At 39.5% G+C, this 18814-nt stretch overlaps 2 protein-coding genes across 11 annotated transcripts in view; one reads left to right on the forward strand and one right to left on the reverse strand.

The window, feature by feature from the left end:
- The window catches only part of ZNRF3 (zinc and ring finger 3), a 93618-nt gene extending 90067 nt beyond the window's left edge, over positions 1-3551 (forward strand). For all 9 annotated transcript variants that reach the window (XM_065692819.1, XM_065692820.1, XM_065692815.1 and 6 more), the window contains one exon: positions 712-3551. In XM_065692819.1, the coding sequence (XP_065548891.1) occupies positions 712-755 (44 nt within the window). In that variant the 3' untranslated portion in view covers positions 756-3551. The remainder of the gene's footprint in view (positions 1-711) is intronic.
- The window catches only part of KREMEN1 (kringle containing transmembrane protein 1), a 41718-nt gene that overhangs the window by 4256 nt on the left and 18648 nt on the right, over positions 1-18814 (reverse strand). Inside the window, exons 4-9 of one of the 2 annotated variants that reach the window (XM_065692829.1) lie at positions 15946-16070; positions 15341-15494; positions 14557-14889; positions 13814-13972; positions 12658-12742; positions 11491-11693 (exon numbers count right to left, since the gene is read on the reverse strand). In XM_065692829.1, coding sequence (XP_065548901.1) covers positions 11531-11693; positions 12658-12742; positions 13814-13972; positions 14557-14889; positions 15341-15494; positions 15946-16070 — 1019 coding nt within the window. In that variant the 3' untranslated portion in view covers positions 11491-11530. Of the gene's footprint in view, positions 1-3522; positions 11694-12657; positions 12743-13813; positions 13973-14556; positions 14890-15340; positions 15495-15945; positions 16071-18814 lie in introns of those variants that run through there. The other variant, XM_065692828.1, reaches the window with a different exon arrangement.

The raw sequence follows: 18814 nt of genomic DNA on the forward strand, positions 1-18814 counted from the left end.
TGTCTCTGTCTTAAAAAAAAATTAAAAGACTGAAAACCTTGGAATTGCTGTAGAATATGTGGGAAAGTCTCTGCTGTGGACATACACAAGGGGGAAAAAAGAAGTACCTGCAGAATGTAGAGGGTATTCCTTACCTGCCTTGCCAGTGCTGTTCTGAAGAGTATTCATAGGAATCTTCCAGGCTGGAAGGGACCTCAGGCCATCATCTACTCCAACGTCCTGTGCAAAGTAGGGCCAGCTCTGAGATCAGACCAAGTTACTCAGTTTGTCAGATTAGACCAAGTTTAGCGCGTCAGGCCATGAGTACCTCCAGGGATGCAGAATACACTCCCTCTCTGGGCCCTTGTTCCCATGCTTGACTGCCAGCATGGTGAAATGATTTTCCTTGTATCCAGTCTGAACATCTCATGTTTCAACTTAAGCTCATTACTTCTTGTCCAAAACGCATCACTGTGAAGACCCTGGCTCCACTGTTGTGACAACCTCCATGCAGGCATGCAAAGCTGCTAGGGAGTGCCCGGAGCCTCCTCTTCTGCAGGCCGAACAAGCCCCAGTACCTCAGCCTCTTCTCACAGGGCAAGTGCTCCGGCCCTCCGAGCATCTTGGCTGTCTGCTGAATTCACCTCAGACAATCAGTGCCTTGTTGTGGGACCCCCAAAACTGGATGCGGTATTCTAGATGCAGTGTTCCTGAGTTTTCTTTATCCTTCAGGTGCTGGATCTCATCCCTTGGAGAGAAGCCAAATCGGTGACTAGACCTGTCCAGATGATCCCAGATGGAGAAGTGGAGCTTATCAGAGACTTCAAATTCTCATGAACCTGATTTTTTTAAGCTTTGACAAACAGACAAAAGTGGTAATGTGGAGAAGTCCCTCCCCCACTTCCTCTTCCTCTGTGTCCACATTGGCTTGGTTGTCTCCTTTGTCCCTCTTGCCTGAAGCTTTCAGGCTTCCATTTGTGAGCAAAGCCCATGAGGGACATGGTGTGGAGCATTTCTGAGCTCTAGCGCCATTTCTATATTAATAACAAAGTGTTATTTATATTTTCTTTTTAGAAGTTACCGTGTCAGCTCTTGCTGAGAGGTAACACGGTGTGTTGAATAAGCCAGGCTATATGTAGATGCTGTTACCTCCTACATAAAGGAGTCCAGCCTTTGATAAGCTCAGGGCTACATCTGCCTTAGAAACCAGATAGCACCTTGAAATATAGTAGTCCAGAAGGATACAGCTTCTATATGGATGCTCAGATACTGACTAATCCTAGTGGCAAATCTTAGTAGCCAGCAAGTTATATGAGCAATTTTAAGGAAGCTGAAGCATTGGACTGTCTCCTTTCTCCTTTTCCCTTCTCCCCTTTTCATGCTGCTCTGATGATTTAACTAGGAAGGGTCTCCTGCCATTATGATTAATTTTAACAGAGTGGGGGTAGGGAAACAGGTAGCTCTGAATGTTTTCCTCCTCACTTCCTGCTAAACGATGGACCTCATTTATCTTCTGACTGGTGAAGAATGATGGGGACCCCTCCCTCATACAGATTCTACAAGGGAGTGTTTAGAAAGGGTAATACCTTTGTAGGTAATGAACCTTGCCTTCCATAGGAAGTTCTCCAGGCACCCATAGCTCATGTTACGGCTGTGAGGAATGGTGGCGTATGCAGGAAAACAAGAGCTTGCAGCTTGGCTGCCTCATTTTAGAAACAGGTCAGGTGTCTTGTTTTCTTAAAAGACTGGAAGCATGTCTAAGGGAAGGAGTGCTTGTTACCTTTTGTGTGTGTGTAAAACTGAGGGACTTGGTTTAATCAATGTTTTCTTTGCTGTGGTTGATGTAGCTTCCATAGATTGATCTGTTTTAAAGGTTTCTTGGGCCCAGCCAGTTGTGCTTAATTTTTTTGTTATGTGTACAGAGTGCTCTCTGTACCGCATTAGCCTGGGCACATACTTTCGTTCTTGTTCTTGTACTAGTGGGGATGTTTGTTATCATGAGATAATATATATCGTCACTTCTGATAGCAATTGTTTCCTGTGGAAACAGCAGCTTCTGAGTAAGAGGCTATCATAGCATGGTTTAAGTTGCCTGTCATGCTGCATGTGCCTGAGGACACAGTGTCATCCTGTCTGGTGTATTAACAGCAGGAATTCTCCTAAAGGGAAACTAATTATTTAATGCCCACAGTGCTAGTCTTCTGCAAAGATCTGTCTAAAGTTCAATATGCTTTGGATATACTTAAAAGACGTGAAAAAGAGATGTACCCTTCATGTTATATCTTCTTGCCAAAGTAATGTCCTTGACAGCACTGGGCTAATCATAAGAACCAGCAAAGTTAACTTGTTTGCTTTGTAGTCCCAAATGAAATCTTTCAAAAGAAGTAAACATCAAAAGAAATAACAGATTAATCTGTTTACTTACTTTCTGTACTGAGTAAGTTAGGAAAAAATAATTCTATTTAAAGGCATTCACATTAAGTCTTTTTAAATGAACAAACACCAAAATCTAGCTGTTCAGAAAACTAATAGAAGGCAATAGCTGGGCATAAGGTTAAGAGAAAAATTCCAGTAAACACAGTTTCTGTGTATAAAGCTTATTGAAAAATTACTCATTCTCTGAATGACTGAAGTGTTATGTGTTGGGAGAATAAACTCGAAAGGTTTGGAGGTTTCGTTTGGTTGGTTTTCAAGTCTTACTTTTCTCCTTCCTCCACTCAAAAGAAATGCATTGTAGAAGCTATGGTGTGTTATCATGGTTATTCTGCTTCTTGTTTTGTGAGGCACTGCCAAAGGCCACCTAAGATGCACTGTACTGTATAACTACACAGCGTGTTGTGGTAAAATGTGGTTATAAAAAGAAATCTGAATATTCAGGCTCATGGTGGGTTTGGATGTACTGGTCTCGTTCACTCGCTGTAAAAATCTGCCAGTACAACAGTCTCGGCAGGCTTTAGCGCAGAGGTACCCTATGCCTGGATCCTGTGGTTGGTTTTATAGTCAACATTTAGTTAATTCCCTGCTACCTGTATGTCTGTACAGATGGTTTTGTAACAAAATGCCTTTCTACTACTTACATGAACAGTTTTCATTGTGTTTGGCTCATGAGGCACTATTTAAAATGTTTTTAATTAAAGTTATAGCACTTAAAATTTTTGTATAAAATTTGCTGTAAAGATTTGTAATATGGTCAAAGGGCTCTTTCTCCTTCATTACCATTTAAAAAATGTTTTAAAAGCTAGGAAACATCTTGTATATATTCTGTGTATGTATAGCAGCACATTTCATTTATGGAAATATGTTCTCAGAATATTTATTTACTAATATATTTATCTTAAGCCATGTCTTATGTTGAGAGTGTGTGACAATATTGTAATAATCATTGAAAAATCACTAACATGAGGCCCTGTAAATACATGATAATTGCACACAAAGATTTTACAGTACTTGCCGACCAAAAATGATATAAGAAGCGTTGTAGTTACCTGAGTTTTGTAAGAAAGTGTACAAATGTCTGTATAAAAAAAAAAAAAAAGGCAAAACTACACAAAAATACAGTTTTATTGCATATACATGTGGAAGTTGTCCTTTTTGTTTTGAGGGAAAGGACATGGATAGCTGTGCTCCCCAAAGTGTAGTCCTACGTATACTGATATGAACTCTAACATAAACAGCTTTTTAAGTAACAGGTAAGTGAATCTGTATTTACATGCACACAGATCCTAGGAGATAATCACAATAAAAGATTCAGAAGTGGCTTTTTTCTGGAGGCAACCCGTAGTGATCTGTCTCAGCACCGTTCAGTTTTGGCAAATGCCACAGTTGAGTATCAACCAGAAGTGAGCTTTTTTGTTGCCAGGTATTGGTGCAGCGTCAGTCTAGTCCTTGACAGTTTGATCTGCCTTCCTAACACTGTCCCCAGGTAGTCTCACAAACCCAGTGTTTGTGTTACATGAGGGCTGCCTGTTGCTTCACCCCAGAGGGCTGATGTTGCTACTGAGGAGGGGGGAAGTTAGAGATATTCATTGGAGGGAAACATAGATTATAGGAAGGAAGGCAAAGACAGTGTAGGGCACAGAAGGACAAGTTAGGAAGGCCGTGCATCAGACTATGCTGTGGAGGAGATGGGTGAAGAAGCTCTGCCAGGGAGACAGGGAAGGAAATGCAGTGAAGCAGAGACCGCAGTGTGGCAGACCTCGTGTTCTTGACTAACAGGACAGCACTTGGGGCCTTATACAGCGAGCCCGTTGGGGGCAAGCCTCTGAAGCCTCCAGGCACGAGTGACATCTGCTGGAAAGCATCCTCCTTTCTGTTTGGAACTTGCTTGTAGCAGGGGTACTTAATTCTGGTTTCAGGTAAAAGTAATCCAACAGAATAATACTGTTTCGAGTCCTGAGCCAGCATTGTGCAGGTGAGTACAACTGGATAAATCATAGCTTGAATAATCAAACTAAATCCAAGTCGTTACCCTGGTCCCGCCGAAATGAAAATCAGTGCTGTGCTACTCTCGTTTTGCCGACAGAGGGCATAATTTGACCAAAAATGTTTGTGCAGACAGCAAAAAAGAGGAGCTTAGATGTGTGTGGCTACCAACCTGCATGTGTGTACATGTATGTATGCATGCAATGCGTGTTTTTTGTAATGTGTGTATTTATGTAATGGGTGTTTATATGTATTGTATAAAGTTTTCCTCCATTCAGTTATTTCCCACGCAGTGATACACACACAAGAGAAAATCTTGTTTTCCAGTTTCTCGCTTTAAGATTTTTACCTGGTAATTCGACTTTCCCCTTCTTTCATCCATGTTCAAGTGCACTGCAATTCAGTCACCTCAGAATTAAGCCAAGAAATGAGCCCTACTTCTCTCCAATCCTCTCCTTCATGTGAGAATTCCATGTTTGGGATGACAGGCTGTTGAACTGAAGAGTATCATGTTGCATGGGACACTTTCTAGCATGAGCATCAGTTATTCTCATCTTGGATAATATGGGAATGGGAAAGCCTGGTCTGTATGAGAAGACAGGCACAATAATGGAAGAGCAACAGGCAGGAGGGAGTTAAGCAGCACCAGCAAGTGCTTCCTAATCAAAATACATGCCCTTTTTTTGCTTAATGAACAGAATGTTGGCAATTGCCAATAATTACAGATACGCATTTTTATTCGCAAATTAGTTCATTAAACAATTGTTCTTAAAAATCACCTAAAACCTGCTATATGTGTTTGGCTGATAGGCTTGTGTTGACAGGTCACATCCAAGCCTTGTTCCTCTTCCTTCCCTGCACCCTTCCCAGTTTGCCATTGCTGACTAGTGTTCTGTTTTTTCATTTCTTGTTCTGAAGAAAATCTTGAGGCGATAGTGCTTGCTTTTAACAACAGGATGTACCTCTATTGTGCTGTCCCACACAATCATCAGTAAGCCCATACTTGGTCTCTTTGAGAAAGACAGCTATGGCTGAACTTGAATGTGGTGCTGAGTTTTGTGTGTGTGTGTCTGTGGTATCCTGTCTCTTACTTCTTGTGGGTTTTGTTTTTTTAATGACTAAATGTAAACATGCTCCTATCAAAAAATTAGTATTTTCATATTTGGCAGGGGGGTTCTTTGAGTTCAATATTTAAGGAACTAATTCATGTACCATCTCCGTATGGTAAAACAAGCAGCAGGAGCAAGCTATTCTTAATGAGATTGTGCATTATGGTAACACTTGGTGTTTTGGTAACACTATCTCATTTTTGCTGTAGCAATATTGGGTGCATCTGTTGAATGCTGTGACAGCTGTTGGGTAACACTGACTGTTACTTGGGTTCTATAAGAAAAGTGTCCTTAAAAGGGTGACAGCTGTGTTCATACTGTGTGGAGCCTGTCCTAAGTGTTTGGTCAAGGAGAAAACAGCAAACCTGAAACCAGGTATTTCACCTTACAGCAGAAATGCTGTGCTCCTGTGACTTGGAACAGTTCACAGAAAAGTGCCTCTTTCAAAACAAAGAATACATCTCCCTCATGGGGAATGAAACTGTTGCTTAGGAAACAACAGAGAAGGCAGCAGTCCCCAGAATAAGCAGCAGTGTGAGAGGAGTCTCATAACCTGAATGGCAAGAAAGGAGAGCAGAATAACCTCCCCTGTAACAGTGGCGTTTCTACAAGAAAATGAGAGCTTGAGCCCTGACACAAGAAGCTGGAGACAGTTTTGATATTTGATGCTGGTGTTCAGATGTTTACATAAAATATAGCTAAAGATTTCTTCAATAAAGTGTAGCATTATTTTGGTCAGAAGGAGGAATTCGTGAAAGAAAAATGTGTCTTGCAGGAAAGTGGAAAGAGCATTACATGTTGCAATCTGTAGAGAAAACACTGGAGGAATTAATATTCTAATAGTTTGAAAACATGTAAATTGAAAACTTCAATTTGACGCTACCTCAGAAATTGCTTCTCAGGACGGTACTGTATTTTCTGTATGGAACCATTTTCAGCTCAATTACTCCCTTCTACCCTCTGCAGCAGACAATGCTGCTGTAGTGTGCTGTTGAACTGCAGCAGTTTCTGCCTCTGTTCACTGCCGGCTGTGCTTCAGCAGCACAAGCTGAACCCTCCTGCAGAAATTCTCTGGTTTTTGTGGGGTTTTTTTAAATTGTATCATGACTGCTTACAGCCGTTTGATGGACACAGGACGAGCATGTGTAAATACACAGAGTTCAGCGGTAAGTTGCTGCAAGTTGCATTCATTCTGTTTCCCTGTCAGTCTCATTTGGTTCATGTGACAACCTTTGGACTTACAGTAAATTGTCTTGAGACTGAAATTCAGAATGCCAAATTGTATCCCAAAGCACAGGTCCTCAGTGAAGCTGATAATGTACCAGTTGTGTGAAATGTGTGTGTGTGTTGGGGGGATGTTACAAATAAAATGGTATGGTCAGAAGACAGTTATATTTTTCACTCTCACAATCTCACGCTAGCAGATTGATAAGGTTATTCATAAACATCTAGAATAATATTCAGCTGAAACTATCACTGGACTATTATTTCATTGCAAGATGGTGAAATATCATTGCTATTACGAACTAGTTGGACAAGTTTTTGTCAGGAGTTGTTTTTGTAGTTCACCCTTCCTTTAGGCAAAGTGGTGCACTAGAAAATTCTGCCAGCAGTCTTCCCGCTGCCTGAGAAGGCTTATTAAGCAGAAGATGAAACTGGAAAAGCTAGTCACGCTCATGCTGTGGCAGCCAAGTGTCTGCTGATGTGTTTGGCCTGTAGTGATATAGGCTGAAGAGTCAGGACTGTTTCCAGAGCTATCAGTAAAAGTATCCCATTTATACTACTGCCAAAGGAGCTTAGAATACAGTGACTGTAATTCTGTGGTATCACTGGGTTGTCTGCATGAGCAATCTGATAAACCTCCTCAACACTGCACTGTAGAAAGGCTGTAGAAAGTCTGTCAGAAACAGGCCCTAAAAAAGACTGTGTTATTGCTCAGTTGAAAAAGCAGATGACGTTTGACATTCAAATGGTCCTTAGAGTATATGCACGTGAATTTGCAGAACAATTACAAGCTAGAAATTAGATTCAAAGAAGGAAAGTGTGTTTTAAAGCAATTGTTTCATCAGCATCTGTTCTGCCACAAAACTGACTGGATTACCCTCTTCTCAGTGTTCTTGTATCATATATACCAATGAATTATGTTTGATTTTTTTTCTATGGTTACAGTGTATAGAAAATTTATTTTCCCACAGTGTAAACTAACATTTTCTCTTCCTATGTGAGCAAGATACAAGCATAATATGCTGTATTAAATAATGCATTTCCTATACATATATAAATATATATTACTATGATAACATATCACACGTTTTTAAATAACATAGTCTCTATTTCCCCCAACATAACAGTATTAAGACAAAAGTACACACAGAAATCAGCTAGTCAACAAAGTAAACTAGTTTCAAACATAGATTTTGAATGGGGGATGCCACTTGTCCAGCTGTCCCCTTCCACCTGAGGGCCACAGACACTGCAGGCTATTGTAACTGAGATGCTGTGTGAAGCAAGAAGGCAGGCTCACAAACTGCTGCGATGGCAGTGTTATCAAGAGAACTTACTGCTCTGCTTCTGGGGTAGACAACTGTCTTTTTCCTATGGCTTACTGTCCACTTAGCTGTGCTAGTTCACCTCTGTGCAACCACTCAGTAAAGCAGCTCAGAGAACTCATCTCTGTTAAAAGGAACTTGGGGAGGAAAAAGCAATAGTGATTTTTAACCTGACTGGTTTACTGCACCACCACGCAGCCAGCTGAGTGAAGAGGGAAAGCCTGTGTATGAAGAGGCAGCTCCTCATGATGGCTTTGTTGTCAAACCAGTTGCTTTTGAAATTGTGGCCAATGTCATGTTTGCAGCCTGTCCGGCCTGTGGAGGGAATTGCTAGGTAGGAGGTCAGAAGGCCGTTCAGATACAATTCCAAACAAATTTTTCTGCAGTCATTTCAGTTTGTGGAAGGTAACACTATGAACACAAACCACCCGAGGCGTCCATGCCCTCCAGCTGTCAGCACTCAGCTGCTAGTGCCAGAGGACCATTCCTGTGTGCTGAATCCTGTGGGATTATAACAGCTGTGCATATCAGACTTTTCTTCTTTCCCTCCCCAAAGCTTTCTAGCAAACATCAAAAAGTGCTGTTAATAGCTGCCACAAACATTGGCCATTTACCACCATCCACTGAAGTGTTTGCCCAAGGAGCACAAGCCACCATACCCCATCTTCTAAAAATCCACAGCAGAGACCCTATCTGCTCTCCATGATCTCATGCCTGCAGAGGAAGAAGTGCTATTTAAGGGAACCCGTATTAAAAGTATCTAGACTCAGACAATCTGAAAGATTGAGGGGATCGGGGAGACATAACAATTTCCTGTACACTATTAGTGTGTTTACCTGCACACTGTCCAATACCTTAAGCTTAGTCACATTCATTGTTGCCTTGGCTAGTTAATCTGCTGTAACTGCTGGTTTTATGGGTCTTTTGTGCAGAAATTGGGTAAACATTCCCTAAGACAGGCCCATGAAATGCAATTTTATTATTTAAAAAATAGTTGAGGACTAAGGGACCAAAGCAAAATCTCAGTTTCTAAATTCTCTGATTTTGCATTAGCATTTGTCTTTTTTGTTGTTTGTAATGGGCTTTCTCTAATTTTATAGGGAAATTGCATTATTTCCTGAAGACCAGTCTAAACAGTTCTGTATTTTTTCATTCTGCAGTAGGCAGAAATCAGTCATGGGACACTGATTTATTTTTTTTCCCCCCAGTTTATTAGCATTAGCTGCTTTATGAATATCCCTTTGACTACTTGGCTATTTAACTGCTCAAGAACATTTAATAAGGCAAGCAAACAGCTTGATCACAGTGTACTCGTAACTTCTCTCTTAAGGATCTAGCTTTACAGTGTGACTCTCTCCTCCCGGTTTTCCATTACTGAACCATATTAAGCATGCTTAGAAAACAAACTAACTTGTTTTGCTAGGAACCTGTGAGGTGGACACCTTCCCTACACAGTATGATGCAAAACTTGATAGTTAAAAGGGCAATTCAGAATTTTTTGTTAGGTCTGAAAGAGGTAATGTTTTTTGGCCCAATCTGATGACACGAAAGAGGTAACAAGTGTATTTTACAACTTGTCCTGTCTTGATTTTAGGCAATATGGTAATTGTATTTTCCTACATTCTTTCCAGCAGCTCATGCAATAAAGTACTAGATGTTCCCATGATATTCCATGTTTTTTATATAAACAATTGCTGTCTCAGTAAGGTCTTGTTTTTATTAAGCATTTGTTGTGGTATTGTTCAGCTGTCTCTGGCACTCATCTGTGGTACATAAATGGAGCTGGAATGAATTAAATTCAGGTAAAAGACTAGATCTACAATGGCAAGTAAGGCACAGTATTTCATTGTTTATTCTTACATGCCTGTTTTTTCAAAGAAATCTCTAGACCTCATGAAGAGGTTACTTACATGTTAAAAACAGAAGGGCAGATACTACAATGAATTTAAACTTGGTTACAAGTTTATTAGTTCTCTTTTGCAGATGTATTTAATAGTTGTTCTGTAACTGCAGGTCTGATATACACTGACTGCTGGTGTATATTCAAACTGATACCTATTCCATTTGTCCATTTGTATTTTAATGGCTCTCACTGAATGTCCTCTAACCTAGTTCACAGAGCTGCTCATTCAGTTTTCCAGTCAATTTATCTGATTTCTGCATTATCAGCTTTTCCCAAATATCTTGCTGGTCTGACTGGCTGAGGCTGAAAGGCTGAAGATCACCATTGTTGATCCCCAGTGGTGGGATGAGAAGTTTGAGCATTGTGGGCAGACAGATATTCTACCATAGAGGAAAAAGAGTTAATGCTATCTGTTGCAATCAATGAGAAATTTCACAGATCACATCCTCGCTGATGTATTAGTTCTTTGACAATTAAGAGTATTAATCTTAAAAATGCAGTTCAGTTTTAATTTTGCAGGCACGGAGACACTTTTTCTTCTCACAAGTAAGTATCAAGACAACTCATATGTGTTTAGATGCGCAGCCTGGCATAGGTGAGTTGTTGATAGCAGGCTACAACTTTGTAAATGGTTTAGGCTGCCAAGATCAGTATCTTTAACTTCAGAGTAAGAATTTGTCTTAGCCTCACTGTCTAAAAATTCAGTGGATTTACAATTTCTTTGGACAATCCTTTAAGAAGCCCCAGGCTTACATCAAGGACTTCAGTCTGGAGTATGATAGCATTTTAAAAGATCGCTGTGAATATGAACAAAATCATCATAATCATCAGTGAATGATGGGTCAAACATAGTCATTTAAAAGTCTCCATTGCTCATGCAGATCCCGACCTGGTAAGCATTTCTCCATCAAAACTCACATTTGCAGCTGAAATTCCATAGAGTTTTTGTCTCCTGAATTTGATTTTATTTGTACATCTCTGCTTCTAGAAACAGAAACTGTAGAAGCAGCAGAGCACTGGGCAACCAGGCTGATCTCAAAGTCTTTGACTCCCATTTTACTGTATAGAACCAGTTAAGACACATTTATATTCAGGCTAGTGAATTCTGGTTGCTGTGGTTGCCTGCTCAACAGGTTATCAGTACCTATCTCCGTCTTCAGCCTTGAGATAAAAGGGACTAAAGTAGCCTGACACAATACAGTTATACAGGAAAGCAGGACACATGAAGTCCTGAACCTGCAGATACTCCTTCAGTTACTTTTCGCAAGAGTACAGGGCATTTTGTGTTTCACAGGTTTTTGCACACATTTTAAGTGCACTGGTCTCAAGGCAGTAATTAACAGCACCACAGATTCGATGAACAACAGATAGCTCAAAACTATTGCTGCAATTAATTGCTCCTGTTGCCCTTAGTGTACCCAAGAGAGCAGAAGACAGGCAAAGTCACTCAAAAGCCTTTGGAAAATGCACTTTTTGGAAAACAAGTATGAGATTCAGAGGAAAAAAAAATAAATTATTCCCAAGTCACCTGGATTTTAAGAAGGTTGATTCTTGTAAAATAAGACACTTCAGTTTCCCACTAGTGGGTTGCAATCATCTTGTTGACTTCGAAGCTTTTTCTTGAAGATGAATATCGACGTGGATGGCTGGTAAAATATACTCCAGATCTCTCCAGCAGAGGTAACTTCATTGGAATCTTCTGTTCCAGTTGCAGATGGTATCTGATGGGATCTAGGAAACAAGTGTTAATTCACTGCGAGTGTTAAGTTGCTTCGGGTGCTGCTGTTTTTAGTCAGTTTCCACTAAATCTGTGACACCTTTTCTTTCTACCTGCGGCACAGTTACAAAGGGTTGTTACTTGACCAAATGAAAAGTTAGGCATTCTGTTGCTAGAACAGCTGCTACCCTAACAAAAGCAAAAGTATTAAGAAGCCTGTACATATCCTATTACTAACTGCCATTAATATATATATATATTTCTGTGTATATTTAAGCCTGTTTGTGGTATGTAAATACAATATTCAACATTTATGATTCATTGATAACTCACCCATCATTTTATTCAATGACTGTCCATCTAGAGGACACAAAAATTACTTGGTATAAGTGTAGAGAAATACAGTAATAATGTTATGTTGTTTTTATTAATAGGCAAAAAAAAAAACCAAACCAAAACCAAACCAACAAACTGGTCAAGTGTCACACCATAATACAGATTTTAATTTCTGTGATTCTTTTTGGAACCATTTTCAATATTTCAGTAAAAGACAGTATTAAGTAGCCCTTATCTAAATCTTTTCCCCAATTTCCTGAGCTGTGATGGGGTTTTAATTTTTTCCACACAAAGTATTATCATAATTTGAACTCTTCCCCCCAATGCCAGATGACTGATTACATTTTCCTCCTTGGTCTATAACATCACTCAGTATGAGAAGCCTTTTTATTCCTTAAAACACAAATCTTGTCAAAACAAGACCAAAATAAATATTCCAGCAGCAAATGCTATCCTAACAGACTAGAAAGTTCCAAAAATGTGCTTATTTAGCACCTTTTATGAGGATACAGATATGTAATACATAACTTAGATTTGAATATGTCCAATCTGACAATATCATAAGGCAGAGAAATGAAGTGTGTCAAGTTTGGTACAGAGCTGAGATGTCAGTTCTCAAGGCCAGTTTTGCTCCAGACTCACCTCATGGTAATGTGGAGGAATATCTTTGCTATTATGGCTGTAATACTTAGGATGAGCAGTGCTGTGAGACTATATATTGTCCACTCTGTAAAGAGGAGAGGGAGAGGAGAAGTTCTCAGTTCATTCATTTATTTACAGTTTTTAATGTAAGAATACTGCACAAAAGAAACCCATACCCTTCTAATGTGTTACTCAAAACTGTAATTTAGATGTGTCTTATATCTTTAAGTATTTTCTGTAAAGGCTGGCAGAAACTGTGTAACTCTCAGTCAGAACTGTTTTTTCCCCATGCATGACTGATCCTAAGGACTGAAAGCTGGGAAAATCAAAGCATACACCGGTAAAATTATTTAACTAGTCTCTAGGAAAGGAATCAAAACTCAGAGAAAAATTTAAAAGCAGACTAAAGAACATACTAGAATATATGCTACCAGTAGTGACTGTGTATGCAAGGAGATGGCCTAGTTTTATAACAGCTATTAGTGTCCACTAATGTGGATAGTGTCCATGTGATCATGGCCCAGCTTCAGCAATATATAAACACAGATATATACCCAGGGTAGTTGAAATACAGGAGAGGCCAAAGTGATATTCAGCAAGAATGCATTTCCACTCTTCAATTATTTACAACTCAACAATTTCCTGAATGGTGTCTTGAAAGTGAGCTCTAGACACGTAACAGTTCTCAGTGGCATTTTCCCTACACTCATTAACTTGCTTCATCCTTGTAGAGCCCTCTTTGTATTATTGCTGTAGTTTTTGTGAATTGGTGTGACTGGGACACATCCTGCATTGAGACTCTTCCAGACTACAAAACCTTACTCTTTTCAGCGCCTTTTGCCACCTCTATGGTATGCACTGGTTTCCGAAGCTGATTCTAGTCAGGAAACTTCTTTGACTCACATATTATTATGTGCTTTCATTCTACAGAAGTCAGCATCTTCACAGTATTTCTAACTGATTTAGGCCAAGAAGTGAGTCTTGAAAAGTCATGAGAGCAGCACAGTTAGTGGTAATTAGACTAAATGAAAATTTATCTATTGGTAAAAGGCATAGTGGATCACATAATGTGGTGCAGGAGGCAAAGAAAATAGTGACTCTAGATTATGCCTTGGCATCATGTTTTTCCTGTTTCTACATTTTCTTGTAATATTACCAGGCATGGAGCTACTGGGATGACTTGGGCTGGTTGTGATGACATAAAGTATCTTTGATGACCGGGCTGCACTGATGCTGAGATTTGATTGTTCATTTATCTTCTCTGAAAAGGTCTGATTCGCTAGAATCTTGTTTTGATGCACATTGTCCTTCACAGCTGAAAACACAAGAGTATGATTATTATAATTTCTTAAAAGGTATAGCTGGACTTTATTTTGTGCTTGTAAGCAGCTCTCTGGTTTACTTATAGATCTCCAATAATTGAATTATGCTTGATGCCAGAAAAAGCCTGTACTTCAACAAATTGAGGTTCTCCAAATTTTTCTGGAAGCTGCTGTTCATCATAACAGTAGGTACAACTGAATGACTAAAATGTTTTCTTCTGAGTGTAACAGACTGTTGTGAAGAGCCAAGATTAAGAAAGATGCAGGCAGACTACTGTCCTTTGTTTTGTTTCAGCTTTGTCATTTTCCAATCTGTTTTGACAGGTATGTATAAGATTTAATTTTTAAAAATTATATCTTGCTATTTTATGACATATCTGGCTGGAGTGTTCCAAACAGTGAAATGTTAGTGAAGCTTTTACCCACTGAGTAGTGGCAACAAGATAGAAGAAACACCCACAGATGTGGGACTTAAAACATTTGCTCTTTTTTTCCCAATTCAAGAATCTTCCATTTATGTGAATTAAATGCTTTAACAGCTCACTGAAAGGTAGAAACAGCAAAGTTGGTCTCTTACCTCTGTATCTGATAGCAAATCCCTGGGCTTGATTAATTTCATCTGAGAAAAAGTACAAAATGACAAAATCCAAAGAGATGTTAAATGTCTGGGGAGGCCGGTTCTTGCCATTAAAACGAGCTAGAACATGATAGGTATAGCCATCCAGCAGTTCCACCATATCTGTAGCATCTTTGATTTCAAAAAGGGCAAAGCTGAAGTGGATTTGAGATGCTCCTGGAACTTGTATGGTCCAGTAACAGACTTTGCCTGTGCCGTATGTGTCAGGAAAATCTGGGGAATAGATCACAGCTGTAGCAGAAGTGTAATTCCCTCCACAGGCACCAATAAGGGCTGTGAAAATAAGAGGAGAAGGAGTTGTGTTAACTGGTTTATAGCAAGTTTTGTTTGGTTTAATAAAAAAGCCCAAGTTAGTCTAGATTGAGATTTGAGACGCCTCACTTAATCATGTATCTACCCTCTGGTAAGATCAGTTCTGAAGGAGTCTTTCTGTGACATACTGTTTGTGATAGCTGAGTTAGTACCATTTGTGGGGAAGTAAGAGACAACTTCTAGAGCATGAGTCAGTTGCCTGAGCAGGCATAATTTCTTGGAAGAACGATTTCACATTATTAATGGATGTAAATTTTATGCCAAAATGGAAAGCAGCTTTATTTTATACTGAATTTAGGTGTTTTGCTGTTTTGTGTGCAACTGTTCTCACTGCATTTAAACCCTTTTCCCTAATTTGTTGAACATTTGAGGCCTCTCCTTTGGGAAAAACTGTGCCTGTTTCAATACTTACTGTCAAAAAGAATGACTCTGCCATCCCCACCACAAGGCTGAGTATGGTCTCCAAAGCAAACACTGTTGCATTCCGTACTGGCTGCCTCCCCATATCTCCAGTAGTCAGGATTATTTCCACAGAAACAAGCATAACCTGACTCCATGCCTGCAAACTTTGACAACAAAGAAGCATAAGGAAGGAAAGGATAATATTTAAACGAGTGACAGCAGGAGGTTGTGTGAGCAAGAAAGCTGGTGGCAGAGTATGTGTGTTTTGGAGAAGTATAATCAGCCAAAGGTCCCACCACAAACCGGTTTTGTTTGAGCTGTCAGGATGCTACTTGAGAAAGATCAAATGGAGCGCAATTAGGGCACCCTATCACTCATAACTGCAGGAAGCAAGCATATTTTTTCCTGGTATCCTGGCATTATTCACTGGTCATTTGCTCAAACTGCTCTGGATGCAGAGGGCTAGGTCCCTGGAACAGAGGGAGACCTTAGACCTCCTAAAGGTTTAAAAAAAAAAAAGTGGGGAGGGGGCAGGGAAATATGGTGAAGAGCTCTTGGCATATTGCTACCTTCTGTCTTTGAAAATATCTTGTAAATGTATTTCAAAGAAATCACCTTGAATTGTTGACTTCGACAGGAACTGATGCATGTTTGGATAGTAAGTTTATTGGAGGTCTCGCTGGTACCAGTCAAAGGTGGTGGCTCTCCATGGTCCTTGTAGCACCCTAGATTCCCCGGCACTGGCAAGGATAACAGACAACAGTCATTTTAAAGGTGTGCCTGGGAACATCCAAGACACAGACCACTTCATGCACTACCTGGCTACTAGGCAGCTCACTATATGTCCTTGTCTTCATTTTGCAGTATGGGAAATGTTACTCTATTCTAGATCCTTGTTATGTTTTCCAAATGTGCCCAGGGATAAATGACAGGTAGTGACATAGCATCGTATCTTCTTAGCAATACACCTGCAATACTCTGTAGTTGGTTTCTGTAAGCCATAGTAATACAGACAAGGTAAATACCTGTTTCATTTCTCCTGATAGAGACAATTACAAAAAAACCCCGGCATTATTACGTGGGTTCAGAGGTTTGGAAACTTTAAAGTACTACCACTCATGTCCTAACAACGTAAAATCAATACTGTGATTTCAGTCTGATCTTCAAAACAATGACATTCTGGAAGTTTTCTAAACAGGATATTTGAGAAAGGAAACCTAAGCTCTTTTAGGATGGAGTTTATCAAGTTTTATGGGAGGGACTATATACTTATACAGGAGAATTTCTTAATATTTAAAACTCAAATTCTGGTATGAATTTAAAATAAATTTTTTGGTGTGTAAACAGATATTGAAAATGAGCAATATTACTTTTTTAAGAAACATCTAGTTATACTGTATGAACCAACATTTCCAGGCTTGCTGGTCAGTATGGCAGATCAGAATGTTTTCCCCCTTCAATGCATAACTTGTCCTCTGGTTTGGTTTTGTTTTGTTCTTGCACTTTTCATCAAAGCACTGGAATTTAGACATGACTACTAGAGAGAGGATATGGGGTACAATATAGTGCTGTGCTAATGGCATAAAATTATCCCTTGCCTACGTGTTGTATCTGCTTACATACTTGGAATTAATCTGTTAACCAGCTCATTGGTCAGATAGTTTTTATTTCTGTGCCAGACGACAAGGATTATTTTTTGTTCACATCCACTACTCTGCATAACATGTGATGCAGTAAGAGGCTGTGTAAGAGTTTGACTTTCTCAGTCATTTGTTTTTCCAGTACCCAGTAAACTCTGAACTCTCACTACTGTTCCACAGCACTGATTCAGGTTTTTGACTTACCAACAGGGTTTTGGGCTGGTTTGGGGGGTTTGTTTTGGTTTTGTTTGTTTTTTGGGGGGGGGTGAGGGATAGGGGGATGCAGCCTCCGATGCCTGCTAGCATGTGGTTCAGTTGCTTTGGGGCTCCTTTTGGGCTAGTCATCTCTTGTACAGGTAGCCCTTTTCTTTATCAGATGATAACCCATGTGTTAGTAAACTGCTTCTGTATTATTATACTATCACATAAATACCATAGGAATGCAATGATGATTTTTGTACTGAGAAGTCTTTATAGTAGTTCCTGAAAGTATCTCTTCACTGGATTCTGGAAGGCCCATTTCTGGGATTTCTGATTCACGTTCATGTGCAGCAGCTGTTGAAATAATGTTTTGAGTTCAGAATTTCTATTTGTCTGATCTTAACAAAGATGGATTTGTCCTATTCTTTTGGAATATGATATGTTAAGCTCATAAACTGATGCCAGTTTACTGTTAAAATTGGAATCATTCTGACATTTGAAACAGTTAACAGGTCTGTCTGAGTTCCTGCTCCCATACTTAGGCTATGTTGCCTATGGCTGCTTCCTTATTTTGAGGAAGAGGCTTAGCATACCTCTTAGTGACCAGCAAATATACTGGTGTGTATATGATTATAGTCTTAAGGAGCATGAGTATAGTACTATAAAGAAGAATTAATGAAGTTGGGAAGAAAATTCATATTGTATACTTTCATAATGTAAACTGAATTTATAATATATATTTTTTGAAGAGTTAGATGTTGTTGCTTGAAATATCGTTCATAAAATAATTTTCTGAGAATGACACAATTTAAATTACGAATGCTTGCACGGAATTATGGCTTTGATATGCCCTGCAGCAACATGCATATGAGTACTGCGACTTCAAGTTACAGCCTGATTTAACATACCTTTGGAAATCCCCATTTGCAGCCCCACCCCAGCTGAGTGCAGCTGGGCAGATAATTCTGAGAGCTCAGTTTTTCTGTACAGTGCATGATTTCACTACCCTGAGAAAGCTTCATTTTCCTTGGAGACTTGGGATTTCCTAAAAATGCTACTTTTTTTTTTTTTTTTTTAATGTAACTTTATTGGTGAGACCCTTCAGCCTTTTCTCCAGAGGATTAGTACTTCAGTATGTTCCATGCTAAGCAACCAGACTGAGCAATTTAAAAGCTGCTTATATTGTGTAACTAAATCAAGCCTACTATTTGGGTACAGCTTAATTAGTCTCCCTGGTGTCCCAACAGTATTTTAACTTTCTCTTCTCTAGCAAACAAAATTAGTGTCCTGTGATTTGGAATAAACAGGAGAAGCATCAATCTAACCCAACAGTGAATACTAATTTCCATGTCAGTGGCCAGCTCTTCATATAACTTTGACATCAAATCAACAAATGGCATGAGCTGAAGGATATATGTTCACCTAAAGGAACTTCATAGTCCCACAGCAAATATATAAATAGACACTCCTCTGAACTGGGGCAACACACACAAAAGTTTATTCCTGTACATGCATATAGGATTTTGATATGCCATCTCTTCCTGGTCCTAAACCTGAGACACCACTTAATTGCTACTGAAGGGTAATCAAAGTACACAGTAGAAGTGTAATAGCAGAGGGGAGATAATTTGTAATCCGAGTTT

Source organism: Lathamus discolor, chromosome 12 (assembly GCF_037157495.1).
Source record: "Lathamus discolor isolate bLatDis1 chromosome 12, bLatDis1.hap1, whole genome shotgun sequence".
Taxonomy (NCBI): Eukaryota; Metazoa; Chordata; class Aves; order Psittaciformes; family Psittacidae; genus Lathamus; species Lathamus discolor.